The following is a 20,270-nucleotide window of genomic DNA, read 5'->3' as shown; positions in this document are numbered from 1 at the left end:
TTTCCTTATTTTTTTCAAAATTTGTGAGTCTCCAAGGTAAAACTTGTATTCTGGCTCATCAAGTTATAACTCGTTATGTGGGTATTGTCTTGATAACTCGCAATGAGTACTATTGCTGTAAAACTCTTTTTCAGGATTTTGCTGGTCTCCAAGGTATAACTCTTTGGTTGGGCAATCAAGGTCGAGCTCGTTCTGTGGGTCTTGGTCGCTCATAAGGTCTTCAACCAAGCCAACAATTTCGCCCCAAGTTGTGGCAAAATCGGCATTTTCATATTGTATTTCAGATACAATTTCCTGTGAGAGAAAATAATAATGTATTAATTAAGTTATTTAATTATTAAATGAGTCGATGCTTTAAAGGAACTGAAAATAGGAAAATAAAACTCTTACCTCAACAGATAAAAGGTTTGAATCCAGTTCATCAACTTGAAGGTTTAGTTCCTTACAAATATTCGATCTGCAAGCAAGCTCATCCCACTCAAGGACAGTACGGCACTCCATTGTCATTTTTAAAAAAAAATGGAGTCTGGGTTGAACCTTTTATAGAGAAAGACTGGTGGGTGTGGTTTGCTTTGGAAATTCCCTGGGCAAGCCCAGGCAAGCCTTCGTTCAGAAATTTTTCAAAACCATAACATTGTAGAATTTTCTCGTGATTTCTTTGAGTCAGAGATGAACTGGAAATGATGTCAGAGCAGGCGGGGCTTAGTAAAAGTGGGCGGGGGTTAGTAAAAGTGGGCGGGGCTTATGAAAATATCTTGTGAAAAGTGGGCGGGGCTTATGAAAAAGTTGGTGGGGCTTTTGGAAAGTGGGCGTGGCTTATGCAAAAAATAATCTGAGGCTCAGGAGGTGGTCAGATGAGATCATTGAGAGAAGTATATCATTTCATAATGACACAAAAGGGGTATCTTGAAAAATATAAAGATTCAAATGTTTTATTTTTAAATATTTTAGATGGGGATTATTGTGCAATGAAAATGGAACTATTGAAGGAATTTAAGAATGAACAAATCTTTATAGGTTCAATGAGTGAGCTAAACAATATGCATTGGTTATTTGAAAAAGAGTGTCCCTCGGCTTACATGTTTCGGATGTTTCTTCAGAATCACCTTTAACAAATCACATTACTACTTTGACTACTTCAACAAATCTTTATCTTGTTGCATTGGTTATTTGAATAGAGTGCCCCAAGGTTAAAAGGGGAGACAAATAAATATACCTTGGGCTAAAAAGGGGGTTTATTTTTTAGGGGAAAAAATATGAATCGCTGAAAATCCCCCATTCACTTACATGGGGAAAAGTGAGCCAGAATCAGTATACTCACCCTACTCACGGGTGATGAAGGTTGTGGTCAAGCTTCATCAAAATAGTGTGTGTAGTTTCGGCGAAGAAAGCAAATACCTGTTTTCGGGGGTTAAACCTGGACGCACTTTGACCCCTGAAGACTTTATATTAGGGCTTTGGGCTTAGACACTTATTAGTAACCTCCGCCATCTTCAAAGATGGATGGAGGTTACTGTTTTCACCCCTTTCTGTTTGTTTGTTTGTTTGTGAACAGTATTACGGAAACACTCCTCGACGGATTTCGACGAAACTTGATGGGGGGGGTTAGGTCTGGTCCAAGGATCATGCCATAAGATTTGGACTTGGTCCAAAATCCAATATGGCCGCTACGGCGGCCAATTTGAAAAAAAATTGAATTTTTTTTTTTTGCATTTATACATGTTATAAGTGATTTCCACCCCCCCCCCCCCCCAAAAAAAATTTGCAACTTTTTTTTCAACAAAATTCCGATTTCTTTTTTTTGCATTTCTACATGTTTTAAGTGATTTCCAACCCACCCCCAAAAAGAATTGTTAGAAAAAAAAATTTTGCAAATTTTTTTTCAACAAAATTTCGATTTTTTTTTTTTTGCATTTCTACATGTTATAAGTGATTTCCAACAAAAAAAAACATGCCAAAATTATAATTGCGGCAAATTTTGGAACTTCAGGAGGATATACCCACGTAAAATCGATTTCTGTCTCAAGGAATCTAGTTATGACAAATGAATTGAGTATGTAAAAGTTAAAACTAAAAGGGAAAGTTGCAAACTATAACTCTGTGAGCACTGTTGACGTCAAATTGAATGAATAGGATATCAGGTTCACTTGAGTGACCTAGCAGTATTGGCGGTGGAGGTTTTGCACTCTACAGAGTGCTCCCCCTCTAGTTAACCTCCGCTATCAAAGATGGACGGAGGTTACTGTTTTCACCCCTGTCTGTTTGTTTGTTTGTTTGTTTGTGAACAGTATTACGGAAAAACTCCTAGATGTATTTCGACGAAACTTGGTGGGGGATTAGGTATGGTCCAAGGATCATGCCATTAGATTTGGGACTTGGTCCAAAGTCCAATATTGCCGCTATGGCGGCCATTTTGAAAAAATTTTGAATTTTTGTTTTTGCATTTCTACATGTTTTAAGTGATTTCCAACCAAAAATAAATAAATTTGTTCGAGAAAAAAAAAAAACTTAAAAAATTTTGCAACTTTGTTTCAAAAAAAATTGATTTTATTTGAAAAATATTTGAATTTTTTTTTGCATTTTCTACATGTTTTAAGTGATTTCCAACCCCCCCCCCCAAAAAAAAATTGTTAGAGAAAAAAAAATTTTTGCAACTTTTTTTTCAAAAAAAATTCGATTTTTTTTTGGCATTTCTACATGCGAGTCGATCTAGTTTAGTTTATTCAATCGTGGTTCAGTAGAGTCTGATCCGTTTTGACCCACATTGAATAGTATATCAGGTTCACTTAAGTGACCCAGCAGTATTGGCGGCGGAGATTTTGCACTCTACCGAGTTCTCCCCCTCGAGTTTAATGCTGTGAACATACTACATACAGTACATCACAGGTGATGAAGGTTGTGGTGAAATTCCATCGAAATTGTGTGTGCAGTTTCAGAGAATATGATCTGAGTGTTTACCTACTGACTGACTGAGTCACTGACTGATGGACACAACATGATGCTAATACCTCACCTGAACTATGTTCCAGGTGAGTTAAAAACAAATGGACAGAGCACTTTGTACTGTGATGCCATGCATGCAAAGCACCAATCTTAACTATTTATAATCCAGTTGGGATTCAAACTCAGATCAGGCAGGTGAAACATAGGTACACCACCTCTGTGCTATTCCGTCAGGACTGACAATGTTGATTGTATGAACATATTTAATACTGTACTGTATTAATATTTTATGCAACAACGATTATGCAAGCAAAAGTATTCTGTTCCGATCTCTTGGGGGCAGTAGTCATAAAAACGTAAATAACACTCCCGTTAGGGGCAGCTTTTGATTACAGAGTAAATAAGTGCATACTCGTGTATTTTCTTTGGGCCATTATTAAACTCGACATCAACCTACTCACTGTGTCTTCTTCTCAAACATTCTAGAAGCACTCAATATACCGATACTCATTCAATGCCCTTCCATCTACATTTATAGAAATATTGTGGAGATCGCAATTCTTATGTTTGGTCTCGGTTCAAACGCAGACCCGACAAACTTTTGGATAGCAGGCCATTATCTTTGGTTACGTGACCTTCTATGAATGGCAGCAAAGCTCCACCGGCCAAGTTTTGTTTGAATTATTTTCGTTTCCTGCCATTTATGGGCAGTTTTGTGTGTTTTTTCCTGTAATTTTGGTTTAAATTTACATCAGTTGAGCAAATTTCAACTTTCTGCTTCCCAATGAAGTACAAAACTTTTATATGAATGAGTGAGTCAGTTAGTGGTTATAAAGAGCTTTATGTTTATGGTGAAGTTGGCAGACATTTATTGAGCACAGTCGGTGGGTAAATATAAACGCATTTGAAGCAGATGCCAAGGCGGTCGTGAACAATAAGGAGCATCCATTAAAAGGCAAGGTCGTTCGAATGACGTTGATAATGCCTTTTATTGGCCCCGTCTCTCTCTTGGATTATCCTACTCATTCCATGGGAACCACACAGAGTCAAACTCGTCCCAGGAGTCGTGCATTGAGCATCTGACTTTTTACAACTATCTTCAGTCATTTGCTTTATTCCTTGTGGATTCAAACATCACTCAGCCACACTTGTTACAATAACTTCACAGTCGTTTGGGTTCTTCCTTTTGGTGAAGTTTTCCTTCATGATAACTATTCACAACTAATGTGATGCATCTCTCATTTTGGCACTCAGTACTTATATGCTGTATTTCCATCTCTTTGTCTCGCGCTTTGAGCATGATGAGTGAGGAAACTGTGCACTTTTATAGGCAGGTGTGCTGACTCATTACCTGTGCGGTGGAGTATTCCATGTTCTTTTTGTGTTTGTGCTGCTTTGGATTGGTGGCTTGCAGACAGTTTCATGTGTTTGTCGTGTTGTTTTATTACGTAGTTTTATGTTTGTCTCCTGGGCTAACATACAGTACACCTGTAAAAAATCATTTTGCAGCAAAAGTCATGTGGTTTTGATTTCACAGAGGATGTGGTGATCTTAATAACCGAAAATGCGTCTCTGTGATGATTATTCGTTTTGTAAGTATATATCATCTGAGGTTACACATATTCGATTCCCATTGCACTGACTTGGATATAATATTTCAACATTGGCATATTTTGGCACACAGTAGCCTGCAAAAGTATTCACCACCCCCCCCCCCCTCCACCCCCCAATCACACTCTTCCAAGGTTTTCACATTTTGATGTCAACTGAGCTTATTTCAAGATGCTTTCAAATCAAACTTAATATGTAAAGTCTTCACAAACTACTCTAAAGTGATAAAGCTAAAAATGTTGATAAAATGTGAATTAACAGAGAAAATCGGATGATTCTTAGTTCCATAAGTATTCAACCCCTTTGCCTAATCCACCCTAAATCACTTCAAGAGCAAATTATTTGTTTGAAAGGTTAAAAACAAGATTAATAGGTTTCATCTGTGTGTAATCAGTGGTTCAACTTAAAAATTAAGCTCCTCCACTTATTTAACAACCAACAAGGAAAACATGAAGACCAAGGAGCTTTCCAAAGAAGTCAGACACAAGGTGGTGGAGAAGCACCATTCAGGAGAGGGCTATAAGATTTCAGTCACTCATTATCCCTTTGAGTACACTGAAATCCACCATTAAGAAGGGGAAGATGTAGCATATCACCCAGACTCTACCTAGATCAGGTCACCCATCCAAACTCAGCAACCAGACAATCAGGGAACTGGTTCAGGATGTCACTGTAAATCCAATAATGATTTTGAAAGATCAACAAGGCTCTATGTCTGAGATGGGGGTCAGTGTTCATCAACCAACAATATCTTGTTCCCTTCACAAAGCTGGCCTCAATGGACAGGTGGCAAGAAAGAAGCCATGACTGAAAAGGACGCATCTAAAAGATCATATGGAGTTTACGAAAAAGCATCTTTATGATGCTCTTTGTAGAGAAATGTTTTGTGTTCAGACGAGCCAAAAATTGAACATTTTGGTCTAAATTCAAAGTGTTATGTCTGGTGTAAGCCTAACACTGCACATCACCCAGTCAACACCTTCCATACTGTCAAGCATGGCAGTGGCAGCATCATGTTGTGGGGCTGATTTTCATCAGCAAGGACTGACAAGCTTGTCAGGATAGAAGTGATAAATGGATAGACGGTGTAAAGTACAGGAGAATCATTTATGAAAACGTTCCTGAGTGAGCCATGAATCTGAAACTGGGTCGGAGATTCACATTGCTGCAGGACAATGATCCGAAGCACAAAGCAAAAGCCACACTGGAGTGGCTGAATACTAAGAAAATTATGTTCTTGAGTTGCCCAGTCAAAGTCCTGACTTGAACCCAATTGAACATTTATGGCGAGACTTGAAGATTGCAGTCCATCGGCGATCCCCATCAAACTTGGCAGATCTTGAGAAATTTTCTCGTGAAGAATGGGAAAAGATTTCACCATCTCATTATGCAAAGCTGGTAGAGACCTCCACAAAAATACTCAAAGCAGTCATTGCTGCAAAAGGTGCTTCCACCAAGTACTGACCGAAGGGGCTGTCTACTTGTTCAACCAGTAAATTTTGATTTGTGCATGTTTTATGCAGGTATTCCTTACATGTAACCTCCTTCAATGATAACATGTTTAGTTTGATCTCTTCAATTAATTACAAAAAGTTCATTTGGAAATATTGATTCGACATAATTTGTAATTCATCTAAATGTGGCATTATTGGGAGGAGGTGAATACTTTTACAGGCCACTGTATTTTCCAAAACCATCATAGTTTGGGAATCGTAACAAAGCACTCACGAGCCCCCAGCAAATTTTCAGGATTCAAACAATTTCATAATCCCCCTCTTACTGTAAGTGATTGTAAAAATACAATGTAGGTGATTTAGGTGTCAGGTCAGGTCGTGGTTGACCTGCTACTAGTAACACGTAACCCAGTACTACCTACCACATGGTCGAGTTGGTCGGCGATTAAACTGGCTTCCCCACTAGACCCATCTCGTGAGGAGGGCGAGTGGACATCCGGCAGTATTAAAAACAAGAGCTGAAAAAGGGCGGATGAGCTTATCCAGAGCCAACGGCCATCCACAACTACATTACAACTACACCCATCACTTCACCACCTCATGGGTCCTTACTACCTCACCGCCAAAGTTAGGTCCCTTGACCTAAGGGTATCAACTACTGCCTTGTAGGTGACCCTTGGATGAGTAAAGGCTTGGGGACCACACCTCGATATCAAAGGGTGGCTGTCGGAGTGGCGCCCACAGATCCACTATCGCCATCGACAAGATTATCTCGGATGCGTCCGCTGAGTAGTAGTAGTAAAAGGTACTGAAGGTCACGTGGTGTTCTACGTCATGACAAGTGGGTGATGCATAAAGAGAAACCACCAAAATTGTCAGCTTCTTTCTTTTCACAACGTTATTGGGCAAGATAGTGTGTGCCTGTGTGAAAGGACATTCATACCTGCAATATAGGTGTCCGTCAACCTGTAATGGACACAAGATTAGGTATCTGCATCACAGACTCTGCATGTATATATGAAAAACCATTGGGAAGGTTTGCTGCCACATTGTAAGCATTGTGAATCCACCCTTGTAAAAATTACTCTCTTTAATGTAGTATACTGTACTGTACTCCAACAAACACAGTAATCACATTTTGCCATGTTATAAATTATCATTAGAATCTACTCATCAATGCTTGGTGAAAATAGGTGTTTGAAAGTGAAAATAAGTGTGGGTAGCAGCTGAAAAAACTGAATACTGAGGAAATTAAATTGCTTTTTCAACTCATTTTACCTTAGGGAACCTACTTTGAATTTCATACCACTGTTGTTATAAATATTTTGTACTAAGTCGTAAGTATGGACCATCTACTTAAGATGTGCATGAATATAGAGGAATGCTTGACCTTGTCCCTGTGCACAACATACGTTCACCGATCCAATCCCACCATACGACGTATGCATTGGAATGCTACACAGCAAGAGTGTATATATGTACTCTGCCATTATTAAAGTGAGACCCCTTGCCTTCTCCCTCTGTCAGAAACTCTGCACAGGGTGACAACTCATCAGAGTGCTGGAGGAGGCAGTTGGGGGTGGGGTGGGGGAGGTCAAAGTTCAACGGAGGAGAAGCTATGGCTGAAAAGGCTGTGCATACCGGGAGAGATTCCAAAGCAAATTGTCACCACCAAGCCTTTATGCTCCAAGCGGACTATTAAGAGCAGCAAGCAACTCATTGAGCCATGAACCAGGTGATGGTAAAGAAGCAATTGAATCACTGTTGCGGTTTCTACGTGAGTGAATGCAGTTTTCTCAGTTCTGTGAGAACGTTCCCAAAAGCTACGTTCATTGTACTGGATCTGTATTGTACCATTGTCGTTTGTTCCCTGTACTGTCAATTGTATCATGATTCGATTGCTGTATCTTGTCGTCCATATGTGGTCCTGTTGTATCATTTTCAAGTGTGTGTTTGTCTACACCTCAGTGAGGCCATCTGTTAGTTTATTTTAAGCCTTACACATTTTCTCCTTCCTTGTCTCTTACTTTTCTTAAACCACACATTCTGGCATCCTGCTTTGCAGGCCAAAGCCGCTGGACATGCCGTTGCTCCCCCATCAGCAATGCATGGAGACAATAAGTCTCAAGCAAGCTATTTTGACTGTCTCCCTGTACAAGGCATTTGACACAATGTGGCATCCTGTTCTGCTTGCCAAGATCACTATTTGTGGCATACAAGACATGTTCTTACCTGGTTTTATGAGTTTCTCCACTCAGTGAAATCAATGCATTGTTATCAATGGAACCCTTTCCTCTCTTCTCCCAGTGGAGGCTGGAGTGTCCCAAGACATCAATGACCTCTGTCATATGGAAAATCCTCTCTTCCTTTTTGTAGATGGCTCCACTTAGCGCTGTACATTATACGCTGCCCCACTGATAGGCAGATAGCAGCTGCATCACTCTTTGTTGATCTGGAATTGATGAGATGCTGTTCTGAAAAATAGAACATGTCTTTGAACCTGGCAAATCTCGTCATCTCACCATGTCCCTCTGGACGGATGATCAAACTAACCCACCATTATAATTTGCTGGTCAGCAACTGTAGCTTGAGAGCTGCTCAGAGTTTAATCATAAACTCATGCCCGAAAGGTTTTCTGCTCTTAATCGTGTTGCATTACCTTGCTATCCAACAAAACCCATTTCTTGAGTTGCACATTTCCAGCGTTTGGAAGAGCAGACCCTTAAAAAGACCCTTCAAACCTTCTTTTGGAAGTATTTGCACCTCAGGCTGATTACTATTTTATGACTTCCACATTGGATACTGAATACAAAACACGTGCGTAAGAAATGAAAATCATTGGCATTTGCAGATAAGAAGGGCCCATAAAAGGATCCACAAAGAGTCTTCATCAGAAATTTGCACCCGAGAAAATTTTTGTTGCGAACTGTTCCCTTCTAATGGTATGAAACAAAAATGCAGCACAGGAAAATTTCTGACCTGGCATTTTCAGATAAGAAAGCCCTTTGGCTCGAAGGGGTCAGAAAGTGTGTTGGAAAAATATGAATAAAAATGTTGGGCCCGAGCAAATTTTCACTTTGAACCATCAGAAAAATACATGCGAATAATGATGCGGTGCAGAAGAAGTTTTAATGTTGGTAATTTGTATAAAATAAGGACCCCTGAAAAGGTTCAAAAACAGTCTTACTCAGAAATTTGCACCCAGAAATTATTTTTCTTGCAAACTGCTCTATTCTAATGTTATGAAACAAAAATGGAGCGCAAGAAACTTTCTTATCTGGCACTTTCGGATAAGAAGACCCTTTAGGCTAGAAGGGCCCACAAGAGTCCATATGCCACTCCATTAGAACATACGGCCAAACATGGATGCTGCGGATGAGATGAGTAGTATCACTGAGTTTAATGTTTCATCATTTGAACAAAATTGATAATAACAGTAACGCTTCAAAGGATTTGACTGTGTCATCAATTGGAGGAAGGTATAAGGCCATTTTTTGTCTCTCTAACATGGTGTGAGATGTGTCTGGGTATCCTGAACAAACACGATTGTTTCAAGTCTACACACATCCAATCCGAAGTGGCAATGTTAATGTCTTTCCAATCCAATCCGAAGTCATTTTATTTTTTGTGCAAATTTCACCTGAAGAGAGCACAACAAAAAGCTTTGTAGTTTTCTTTTTATGCTAATGTCCTTCAAAATGCCTCTGTTTATGTCTATCTATCTATCCATATATATATATATATATATATATATATATATATATATATATATATATATATATATATATATATATATATATATATATATATATATATAGTCAAAAGTAGCGCCTGTTTCTGTTTTTTCGGCTGTCACATTCTTGATGGGCAGTCATGTTAATAATTGTCTTGCAGATTATTAATTTTCGTAATCTGTTTATTTTTGATTTTGGTGGTCAGATGAGGCATGTTTGAAGTTTAATAGCACAATTAACAGACACAATTGTGTTTACTGGGCTGCGAATAACCCAAGAGTGACAGTTGAGAAAGAGGTAAATTTACCTGGAGTGACAGTTTGGGCAGCCATATCTCCATTAGGGATAATTGGACCCTTTTTCTTTGAGGGATCTGTCACTGCAGAAATTTACCTGGATATGCTGCAAACCTTCTTTTGGCCCAGGACACAAGACCAGGACTGTTATTTCCAGCATGATGGAGCTCCACCTCATTATGGATGTTATGTTCGTCAGTGGCTTGATCAAAACTTTCCCAGAAAGTGGATCGGCCGCCGCAGTCCGATCGAGTGGCCAGCACTCTCCCCAGACCTTACACCTCCAGATTTCTTTCTTTGGGGGCTCATGAAAGACCTTGTTTATCGTGAAAAGCCTCATACCATTCAGGAATTGAAGGCTCAAATCACTGCAAAGTTTGAGGAAATTGATATCGAACTCTGCAGACGTGTGTGCCGCTCTGTGCCTGCTCGGCTGCAATTGTGCATCGATCACGAGGGAGGGCACTGAAAATTGCAAGTAAAACAGCTTGGTACAGTTCTGCAATAATTTTTTCTTGAATAAATGGTTAGATAAACATGTCATTCATTTATTTCTACCTTCTTGTACACTGTAATACAAATGGCAAACAAACAATCAACTGACAGAAATCGTGCACTACTTCTGACTCTATATGTATATATATATATATATATATATATATATATATATATATATATATATATATATATATATGTATATGTATATACATATATATATGTATATGTATATCTATATGTACATATATATTTTGCGAATTCGCGCCCGCCGGCGTGCGAGCGGCCACGTAACTCGAATCGCGGCACGTCGCCCACCGGACGGACAATTCTGTCGTGACCCTCTCGGACTAATGCCGGGAACTAGTCACGGGTGGGCCTTTCGGCATCACCACGATCGTGCCAATCGCCCCCCCCCCCCGCGTGGGATAGGATTGTTTGCCAAATTCGACCTACCTAAGTACCCACACGGAGGGTAGACCGGGCGATCGCACCTCGCCGCAGGTCGACTCCGGACACGGGCCACTGAAGCGACCTGTTCCGTACTATCAGGATAACCGAGCGGTGTTATATCGTCGACCTCGACGGTTCCGATTAATTATCGGGCGTATTTAGCCCACTACCAACCCTTTACGTGAAGTAAGATGGAGATACAATTAAAGAAAAGGCGAAGCGAAACGGGAAAAACAGTTCAACATGTGGCACATTTATTCCGCGGCACACGGATAGCACACATATACAATTACAACAATTATGCACCAAAAGCAATTGCAACAAAAGAAACACAACAATGCAGATCTACTACCGACTATGCGAGCACACAGCAACACTTACACAGTTTTACTTTACAGACGGCGCCGACAACAATTTACTCAAAAGCAAAAGAAAAGGGCCACCCTCAACGACAAGGGGGCAGACGGGGCTGTGGGCGCGAGACCGGGTGGAGCCTACCCGTCTTGTGATGAGCCGCAAATGTCGCGGCGGTGCCCCGACTCCGCGCTCCTCCGCGGGTTTCGTTGGCACTGCTTGGAATGGGGTGGGAACGGTGCCCCCTTTCCGCACTATCTCAGCGCGGGGGGGGGGGAAGGGGGGAATTGTTGATGCTCTGGGGAAAGAGGATAGCTGGCTTGCTTGGGTCCCGCGACGAGCGACTCCACTGCGACCTCGACCGCGCTCCCGGCTTCCCCTCTCTGCAGCTCCCCGACAGACTCCGAACCCCGACAGACTGACTCTCCTCCAGACCCGTCTTGACTGCTGCTGCCACACTCTGCTGCTGCCACACTCTGCCGCCGCCACACCTATCCAACTCGCCCGAGCCCAAAACTCACTGAATTCGCCCCTCGCTCGGCGCTTTCTAGTACGGCAGGAGAACCCATATCCAAATTTCCGGATCAGGATGAGCTCGGGGACGGAGCCACGCTCGCCCATTGGACGGAGGAAAAGTGGGCGTGAACCTCCCCTGATCCTCGAATTTGCATATATCGATTCTACTCCGACGCGCCTGGAGGCAGGGCCAAATCGCCCCGCGCTTGCTGAGAGGACGGATCAGAAGTGGGCGTGTATCATTCCTGATCCGACTTCTCCTCGGAAAGGCCGCTTTTTGCACCCGCTGCTTGGCGCGCGCCCTGTACGAGTCCAGGACAGCCTGACGCCCGGTGCCCACAAGCGGTGCGGGAATGGCCGCAGAAGGAGAGGCGAAGGTGGTGGAGGGTCTAAATTGGCGGTCCCAGGCCACGGTGACGCTTGGAATGGCCGTGATGTGATGGTTGCGGGATGGTGTGCTGTGAAGGTAAAGGTCGTGGCTGTTGGCGTTGTTGTTGTTGTGAAGCGGCGTTGCGGTTGGTGGTTGTTGTGTGATGGCGGTTGAGACGTGGTTGGCTCAAAATAAAGATAGAGAAGAAAAACGGCTATCTTAAAGGGTCGCAGCCCGAATGAATCACATTTATTCCCTCTAAAAAACGGGTTTGGGCTAACTACACATGTACTTACAGAGATATCTCACCTACAGGACCTGAATGGTGGTTTGCGAATTTCCTCAACCACAACAATATATATATATATATATATATATATATATATATATATATATATATATATATATATATATATATATATATATATATATATATATATATATATATATATATATATATATATAGTATAATACTAATAGTATATATATATACTATATATATATATATATATATATATATATATATATATATATATATATATATATATATATATATATATATATATATACAATATATATAGTATAATACTAATAGTATATATATATACAATATATATATATATATATATATATATATATATATATATATATATATATATATATATATATATATATTGTTGTGGTTGAGGAAATTCACAAACCACCATTCAGGTCCTGTAGGTGAGATATCTCTGTAAGTACATGTGTAGTTAGCCCCAAACCCATTGTTTAGAGGGAATAAATGTGATTCATTCGGGCTGCGACCCTTTAAGATAGCCTTTTTCTGTTCTATCTTTATTTTGAACCAACCACGTCTCAACCGCCATCACACAACAACCACCGACCGCAACGCCGCTTCACAACAACAACAACGCCAACAGCCACGACCTTTACCGTCACGGCTCGCTCCCGTAAACATCGCATCACCGCCATTCCAAGCGTCGCCATGGCCATCACCGCCACAATAAACCCTCCACCACCTTCACCTCTCCTCCTTCTGCCGCCATTCCCGCACCGCTTGTGGACATCGATCCTGGACTCGTACAGGGCGCGCGCCGAGCAGCGGGTGCAAAAAGCGGCCTTTCCGAGGGGAAGTCGGATCAGGAATGATACACGCCCACTTCCGATCCCTCCAATCATTAAGCGCGGGGCGATTTGGCCCCGCCTCCAGGCGCGTCGGAGTAGAATCGATATATGCAAATTCGAGGATCAGGGGAGGTTCACGCCCACTTTTCCTCCGTCCAATAGGCGAGCGTGGCTCCGCCCCCGAGCCCATCCTGATCCGGAAATTTGCATATGGGATCTCCTACACCACTATAAAGCGCCGAGCGCGGGGCGAATTCAGTCAGTTTCTGTTTCGGGCTCGAGTTGGAGAGGTGTGGCGGCGGCGAAGTGTGGCGGCGGCGAAGTGTGGCAGCAGCAGTCAAGACGGGTCTGGAGGAGAGTCGGTCCATCGGGGTTCGGAGTCTGTCGGGGAGCTGCAGAGAGGGGAAGCTGGGAACGCGGTCGAGGGCGCAGTGGAGTCGCTCGTCGCGGGACCCAAGCAAGCCAGCTATCCTCTTTCCCCAGAGCATCAACAACCCCCCCCTCCTTATTCCCTCCGCGCTGAGATAGTGCGAAAAGGGGGCCCCGTTCTCACCCCATTCCAAGCAGTGCCAACGAAACCCGCGGAGGAGCGTGGAGTCGGGGCACCGCCACCATTTTGCGGCTCATCACAAGACGGGTAGGCTCCACGCGGTCTCGCGCCCACAGACCACGTCTGCCCCCTGTATTCGAGGGTGGCCCTTTTCTTTTCATTTTGAGTATATGTGTTGTCGGCGCCGTCTGTAAAGTAAAACTGTGTAAGTGTTGCCGTGTGCTCGCGTAGTCGGTAGTAGATCTGCATTGTGTTTCTTTTGTTACAATTGCTTTTGGTGCATAATTGTTGTGTTTCTTTTACATTTGCTTTTTGTGCATAATTGTTGTAATTGTATATGTGTGCTTTCCGTGTGCCACGGAATAAATGTGACTTATGTTGAACTGTTTTTCCTGTTACGCTTCGTCTTTTCTTTAATTGAATCTCCATCTTACTTCAAGTAAAGGGTTGGTAGTGGGCTAAATACGCCCGATAATTAATCGGAACCGTCGAGGTTGACGATAACACCGCTCGGTTATCCCGATAGTACGGAACGGGTCACTTAAAGTGGCCCGTGTCCGAAGTAGACCTGTGGCGAAGTGCGATCTCCCGGTCTACCCTCCGTGTGCGTACTTAGGTAGGTTGAATTTGGCGAACAACCCTATCCCACGTGTGGGGCCGATTGGCACGATCGTGGTGAGGCCGAAAGGCCCACCCATGACTAGTTCCCGGCGTTAGTCGGAGAGGGTCACGACGGAATTGTCCGTCCGGTGGGCGACGTGCCGCGATTCGAGTTACGTGGCCGCTCGCACGCCAGCGGGCGCGAATTCGCAACACTGGTGTCAGGTCGTGGGACACACACCCATCCCCCCTCCTTGCGGCACTGGTGTCGGAGAGCGGGAAAACGGGCTCTCCTGCCTCCAGCTAAATTCACGGGAATCGGTCCAGGGGTGAGAGGAGCGACCCCCGATTCCCTCCAAATTATGAGCAATTCAAATTAACCCTTTACGAGAAATAAGATGGCGTCTCAAGGCGAGCGGGAGCCGGGGGTATTAGAAATGGATTTAGAATGTGTAGAATCCATGGTCCAGGATGAAATCCCCGTGCAGGAAATGTTGTTTGTGCAGGAACACGAACTCGCCCAACTGAACCCAGAGCCCGAAATAGGTGCGGCCGCGGCCGCGGTGTATGACACCTCCCCTCCCCCTCTCCGCCAAAACCCCCCAATCCTTGCCGAATCGGCTCAGCTGAGTGCGCCCGACATGGCCCGGCTATGCGCCATGCTGGCAGGAATCAGTGGGGACATGAACGAAATGAAAAGAAAAATGGATGCGAATACACAACAATTGGATGAAGTGAAGGCGAATATGGAAACAAACGCACTCAAAATGAAGGAAGAAATGAAAGAACTGCAGGGTGAGACGCAGAACATGGGCCGAAGCCTGCAGGCGGGCATGAAGGCAGTGACCAGGGAGCTTAAAATGGCGACTCCACGTGTGGGAGCGAACGAGCTGGGAGGGTGTGCAACGGCTGTCAGGCCCGCGGTGGAGGCAGGTGACAAAATAATTCGGGAGACGTATTGGGCGAGGGTAGTTACGGTGACCGAGAAGGAAAAACTAATTGGGGTGACGGAGACGTGCACGAGGGAGATAACAAGGGAAGAGACGGAAATAATAGTTGAGACAAGGGCGATAATGGAAGAGACGGAAATAATGGAGACACGGGAGATAGAGGATGAATTGGACGGGGTTAGAGACGCGCACACACACACGGAGGTAGTGGAGGACAATGGGGGTGAGCTGGCGGACTGGGTAGATACCCGGTGCGAGCAGCTGGATGGCCTCCTCCAGGAATGAGGGGAGGGAGTATGCCCCCTTGAGGTGAATCACGACCAGGTGAGTTCGGTCGTGTCGAGGGGACGGGTGCTGTGGACAGGTGCACGGAGAGCTTGGGGGGTATAGAGGCCCCGGAAACCCTTGTGGGGACACGAATCCCCAGTGTGGTTGTCCCGGTGTGTGTGGTGCAAGGTGTGAGTGCGTCCCCGTGTGTGGAAGTGACCTCATGTGTGAGTGGTGTGGTGGCGAGTGTGCCGGAGTGCGTGCTTCCCAGCACGCCTTGTGTAAAAGGGGCACCGCAAGTGGAAGCGGCCGTGTGCGTGAGTGAAACGGCCAGTATTAATGGAGCACCACGTGTGAATGGAGCCACGTGTGCGAGGGAGGTGGCATGCGTGAGTGAACCGCCGAGTGCAAGGGAGACCGTGTGTGTGAGAGAGCGGTATGTGAGGGAGATGTCGGTGGGCATGTGTGAAGAACATGCAGCCGCATCTCCCGGGGTGAGTGTGATGGAATGGTGTATGAGCGTCGTAACACGCAGGTGTGCGTGGGTGGAATGGAGACGACGACGGCGACAGAGGAAAGAAAGCCGGGTAGCGGCTGTAGCTGTTTCGGGGACCGTGCCGGGTTCACCCAGCAGCGAGCGCGAGGTCCGTGCTGTGCAACGCACGAGGCCCCCACGTGCTCGCTTGCGGGAGTGAAGTCCCGGTCCGGAAACGCCAGCGGTGGATTTGCCGATCCCGCGGACGGACAAAGTTTAGGCAGGATTTCGGATTTGGACCGGACGGGTTCTCCACGCGAGCAGGTGTGTTCAGCTCCAACGGGCAGAGCACATGTGTTCGCGTGGGGAACCCCTCGAGACGTGGGGCTTGTTTTTTTTATGTGCACGGTGACGTCATGGCTGCACGTGGGGTTGGAATCCGGCAGGAGGGGTATCCCTGCCGGATGGTACCGTCCAAGGAGGGACGAGGTGCATGTGCAGCTGCATGACGTCACGGGCAGGTGCAAAGTGCGCGAGCTGTGAGTTGCCGCGCTGGTGCTGCGCATGTGGGGGAAAAAAAAAAAGCAAGCCTCGCTTTCGGGTGAACAAGATTCCCAGGCAAGGGGTGGAAGACCCCCTTACCTGGGCACAGGAGGAACTAGTTATGGCGAAGGGTTAGCTTAGTTAGACCGACTTCATGGGGCAGGGGTAAGTCCTCATGGAGTCCGTGGAATGGATTAGTTAGAGGGATTGTAGTCAGATTGAGGTTGGGAAAGTTATTATAGAGGTTTGAGGACAGTGACAGACTTGTGAGTGTGTAGTGGGGACGTAGCTTAGCTACGTAGTGTTAAAAGGAACGTGCTATAGTGTAAGGGACGACGTGGGAGCACGAGTTAGTTAGGGGATGTAGTTAGAAGGATGGCAGAGTTCAGTGGTGTGTGTGTTGAAGAGTTGGTGAGTGAAGTGGAAGCATGTGCTTGGTGAGTGAGTGAGGCCAGCGGGTCTGTGTGAATGGAGCGAATGGGGAATGCATGGTGCGATGAGTGATTGGGGGGAGGAGTGACTCCCGCCCAAGGGACCCCGGGGTCAGTGTAGAGTGAGTTAGGGGGTTAGTCAAATTTACAAAATGGAGGTCGTTTTGCTGTTGGTGGGAGTGTAGGCTCGAAACCCGTTTGGAGGGGTGCAGGAGCCCTGTTGACGGGCTGGGAGCGTGGCTGCGAAAGGTGAGTATCGCTGAGTGGGTACCCCGGGCACCAGGCTAGTCGGCCGTAGTAGGCCAAGGGCCCATGGGGGGCCGGGATAGCGTAGTGGGCATGGGTGCGCCCGCTTGGTGCAGGGGCCCGGGGCGCCATTAGCCGCGTGGGCAGTGTTGTGCGCACGGGTGACCCTCGGAAAGGGGCCCGGGAAGCCAGCCTGCCACGTGTGCGTTTCAGGGGAGGTGCCATGGGGGGCACTCCCCGGTGTTTAGGGAGCTGGTAGGCTCTGAGGCAGTGTAGTGCCCAGGGGTGCCATAGCGGGAGATTCGGCAGAGGGTCGTGCCTGCCAAGGGGAGCCACGCGTCCCAGCCATGAGACCGTGTGAGGGCACGGAACGAAAATTGGGGGGTGAGGCCCGAAATTGTGAGGACACCAACACAGGCGACAGGAATCTGGGTTGTTAGAACCAATAGTTTAAGCGAGAGGCGCTTGTTGAAAGCCCCGGGGTAGTTTAAGAGTTAATGGTTAGGGTAGATTAGGAAGTGTACCCCTCCGCACCATCCATCCCCTCGCTCTCGTTGTGGGCCGCTGGACCCACTTTGTGTTATAGATCGCTGAAGTCTGGGGAGGCCATCTTGAGGCTTTGTTGGGCCTCGACACAGGATGCTCGCTCTCCCTTATTCCCCTCTGGGAAGGGAACGTAGGGGTTGGGAGTAGGCTAGGACGATAGGTTAGCAGAACAAGGACGATAAAGGGGGTTAGGGGACGAATTATAGTGGGAGAAAAAAAAAATTAAATAAGTTGGGGCTAAATTGGGGTTTCACAAATTAAGGGAGTGGGTATAGACAGTGACAGGCAAAGGCGATAGGTTGGGAGGGAGACCGTAGGGTAGATCCGAGCCCACCTTCCGAGTGGCCAGCACCACCGCACTCCCTCCACCAACTTCCACTGAACGGCAAAGGCTGGCCAGCTTCATCTGCTGGCTGCGTTGCTGCAAGGCCTGTGCCAGCCCACTTCATCGGCAGCTGTTGTTTGCTGCAAGGCTTGTGCCGGCTGGATTGTCTGCAGCTGCTGTGCTTCAAGGCCTGTGCCGGCCAGTTCGTCTGCCGACTGTGTTTGCCTGCAGCGGCCTTGTTCTGCAGGCAGTGGTTGCCTGATGCCTTTGCCATGCCATGCCCACTGCCCATGTTCACCAGCCCCCGTTCAATTTTGCTTTGGCCCCCCCCCCTGTTCATTTCCATGTGCGCCAGGATCAAGGCAACAGTTGGCAAGCTGCGAGAACTGCCCTGTTGGCAGCTACAACACGGGCCTGCAGTGGCAGCCCATGCACCATGTTTGCGTCCATCCATTCATCCATCCATCCATGCATCTGTTGTGTTCATTGCGTGTGCCGCTTGGGCTGGCACGGAGACTGCGTTTGTGCAGCCCATGCACCATTGTGGTTCACTGGGTTCAGTTCAAAAGGGAAGGCCTTGGACTGCGTGTGAGCAGCCGGCCACGTTCCCTGTCGCCTGCATTGTTTGAGCCAGAGACTGCATGCAAGCAGCCTGGCTCCCTGCTAACTGCTTGCTTTTTGCAGAGTCCATTGATCCTGGGCCATGGTTTAGTGTAAAATTTGTAAGTTAAGGTAAGATGTACTGTAAATATGAGTGCGCCCCCGGCATGTCTGTCTTCGCGCCGGCAATTTTATTTAAGTCCTCCGTGTGAGTGGGTTTGTTTAGTTAGTTATTCAGCCCTCAGGTTATTTATTTTGGGGACACGAATACCATGAATGTTGCACTCAGGGATCCGTAGGTAAAACGTACGAGGGGAGAACTACACATGATGGCACACGAAAATTTGACGACTCGGGACGAGTCTGTAAAAAGGGGAGGGGGTAGTGTTGTGGTTGAGGAAATTCGCAAACCACCATTCAGGTCCCGTAGGTGAGATATCTCTGTAAGTACATGTGTAGTTAGCCCCAAACCCGTTGTTAAGAGGGAATAAATGTGATTCATTCGGGCTGCGACCCTTTAAGATAGCCTTTTTCTGTTCTATCTTTATTTTGAACCAACCACGTCTCAACCGCCATCACACAACAACCACCGACCGCAACGCCGCTTCACAACAACAACAACGCCAACAGCCACGACCTTTACCGTCACGGCTCGCTCCCGTAAACATCCCATCACCGCCATTCCAAGCGTCGCCATGGCCATCACCGCCACAATAAACCCTCCACCACCTTCACCTCTCCTCCTTCTGCCGCCATTCCCGCACCGCATGTGGACACCGATCCTGGACTCGTACAGGGCGCGCGCCGAGCAGGCGCGTCGGAGTAGAATCGATATATGCAAATTCGAGGATCAGGGGAGGTTCACGCCCACTTTTCCTCCGTCCAATAGGCGAGCGTGGCTCCGACCCCGAGCCCATCCTGATCCGGAAATTTGCATATGGGATCTCCTACACCACTATAAAGCGCCGAGCGTGGGCGAATTCAGTCAGTTTCTGTTTCGGGCTCGAGTTGGAGAGGTGTGGCGGCGGGGAAGTGTGGCAGCAGCAGTCAGGACGGGTCTGGAGGAGAGTCGGTCCATCGGGGTTCGGAGTCTGTCGTGGAGCTGCAGAGAGGGGAAGCCGGGAACGCGGTCGAGGGCGCAGTGGAGTCGATCGTCGCGGGACCCAAGCAAGCCAGCTATCCTCTTTCCCCAGAGCATCAACAACCCCCCCCTGTTTCCCCCCGCGCTGAGATAGTGCGAAAAGGGGGCCCCGTTCCCACCCCATTCCAAGCAGTGCCAACGAAACCCGCGGAGGAGCGCGGAGTCGGGGCACCGCCGCCATTTTGCGGCTCATCACAAGACGGGTAGGCTCCACGCGGTCTCGCGCCCACAGACCACGTCTGCCC

At 46.3% G+C, this 20,270-nt stretch overlaps 1 protein-coding gene across 1 annotated transcript in view; it reads left to right on the top strand.

Annotated features, from left to right (window-relative positions):
• Nucleotides 1-7,559: 7,559 nt before the first annotated feature.
• Nucleotides 7,560-20,270, top strand: part of LOC147015717 (uncharacterized) — a 71,014-nt gene continuing 58,303 nt past the window's right edge. Inside the window, exon 1 of the mRNA XM_085848160.1 lies at nt 7,560-7,743. Coding sequence (XP_085704286.1) covers nt 7,735-7,743 — 9 coding nt within the window. The 5' untranslated portion in view covers nt 7,560-7,734. The remainder of the gene's footprint in view (nt 7,744-20,270) is intronic.

This window comes from Eptatretus burgeri, chromosome 12, assembly GCF_056783735.1.
Source record: "Eptatretus burgeri isolate ZD-2024b chromosome 12, Ebu_testis_v1, whole genome shotgun sequence".
Taxonomy (NCBI): Eukaryota; Metazoa; Chordata; class Myxini; order Myxiniformes; family Myxinidae; genus Eptatretus; species Eptatretus burgeri.
The sequence above is the reverse complement of the archived record's forward strand: the minus strand, read 5'-3'. Positions and strand labels throughout refer to the sequence as shown.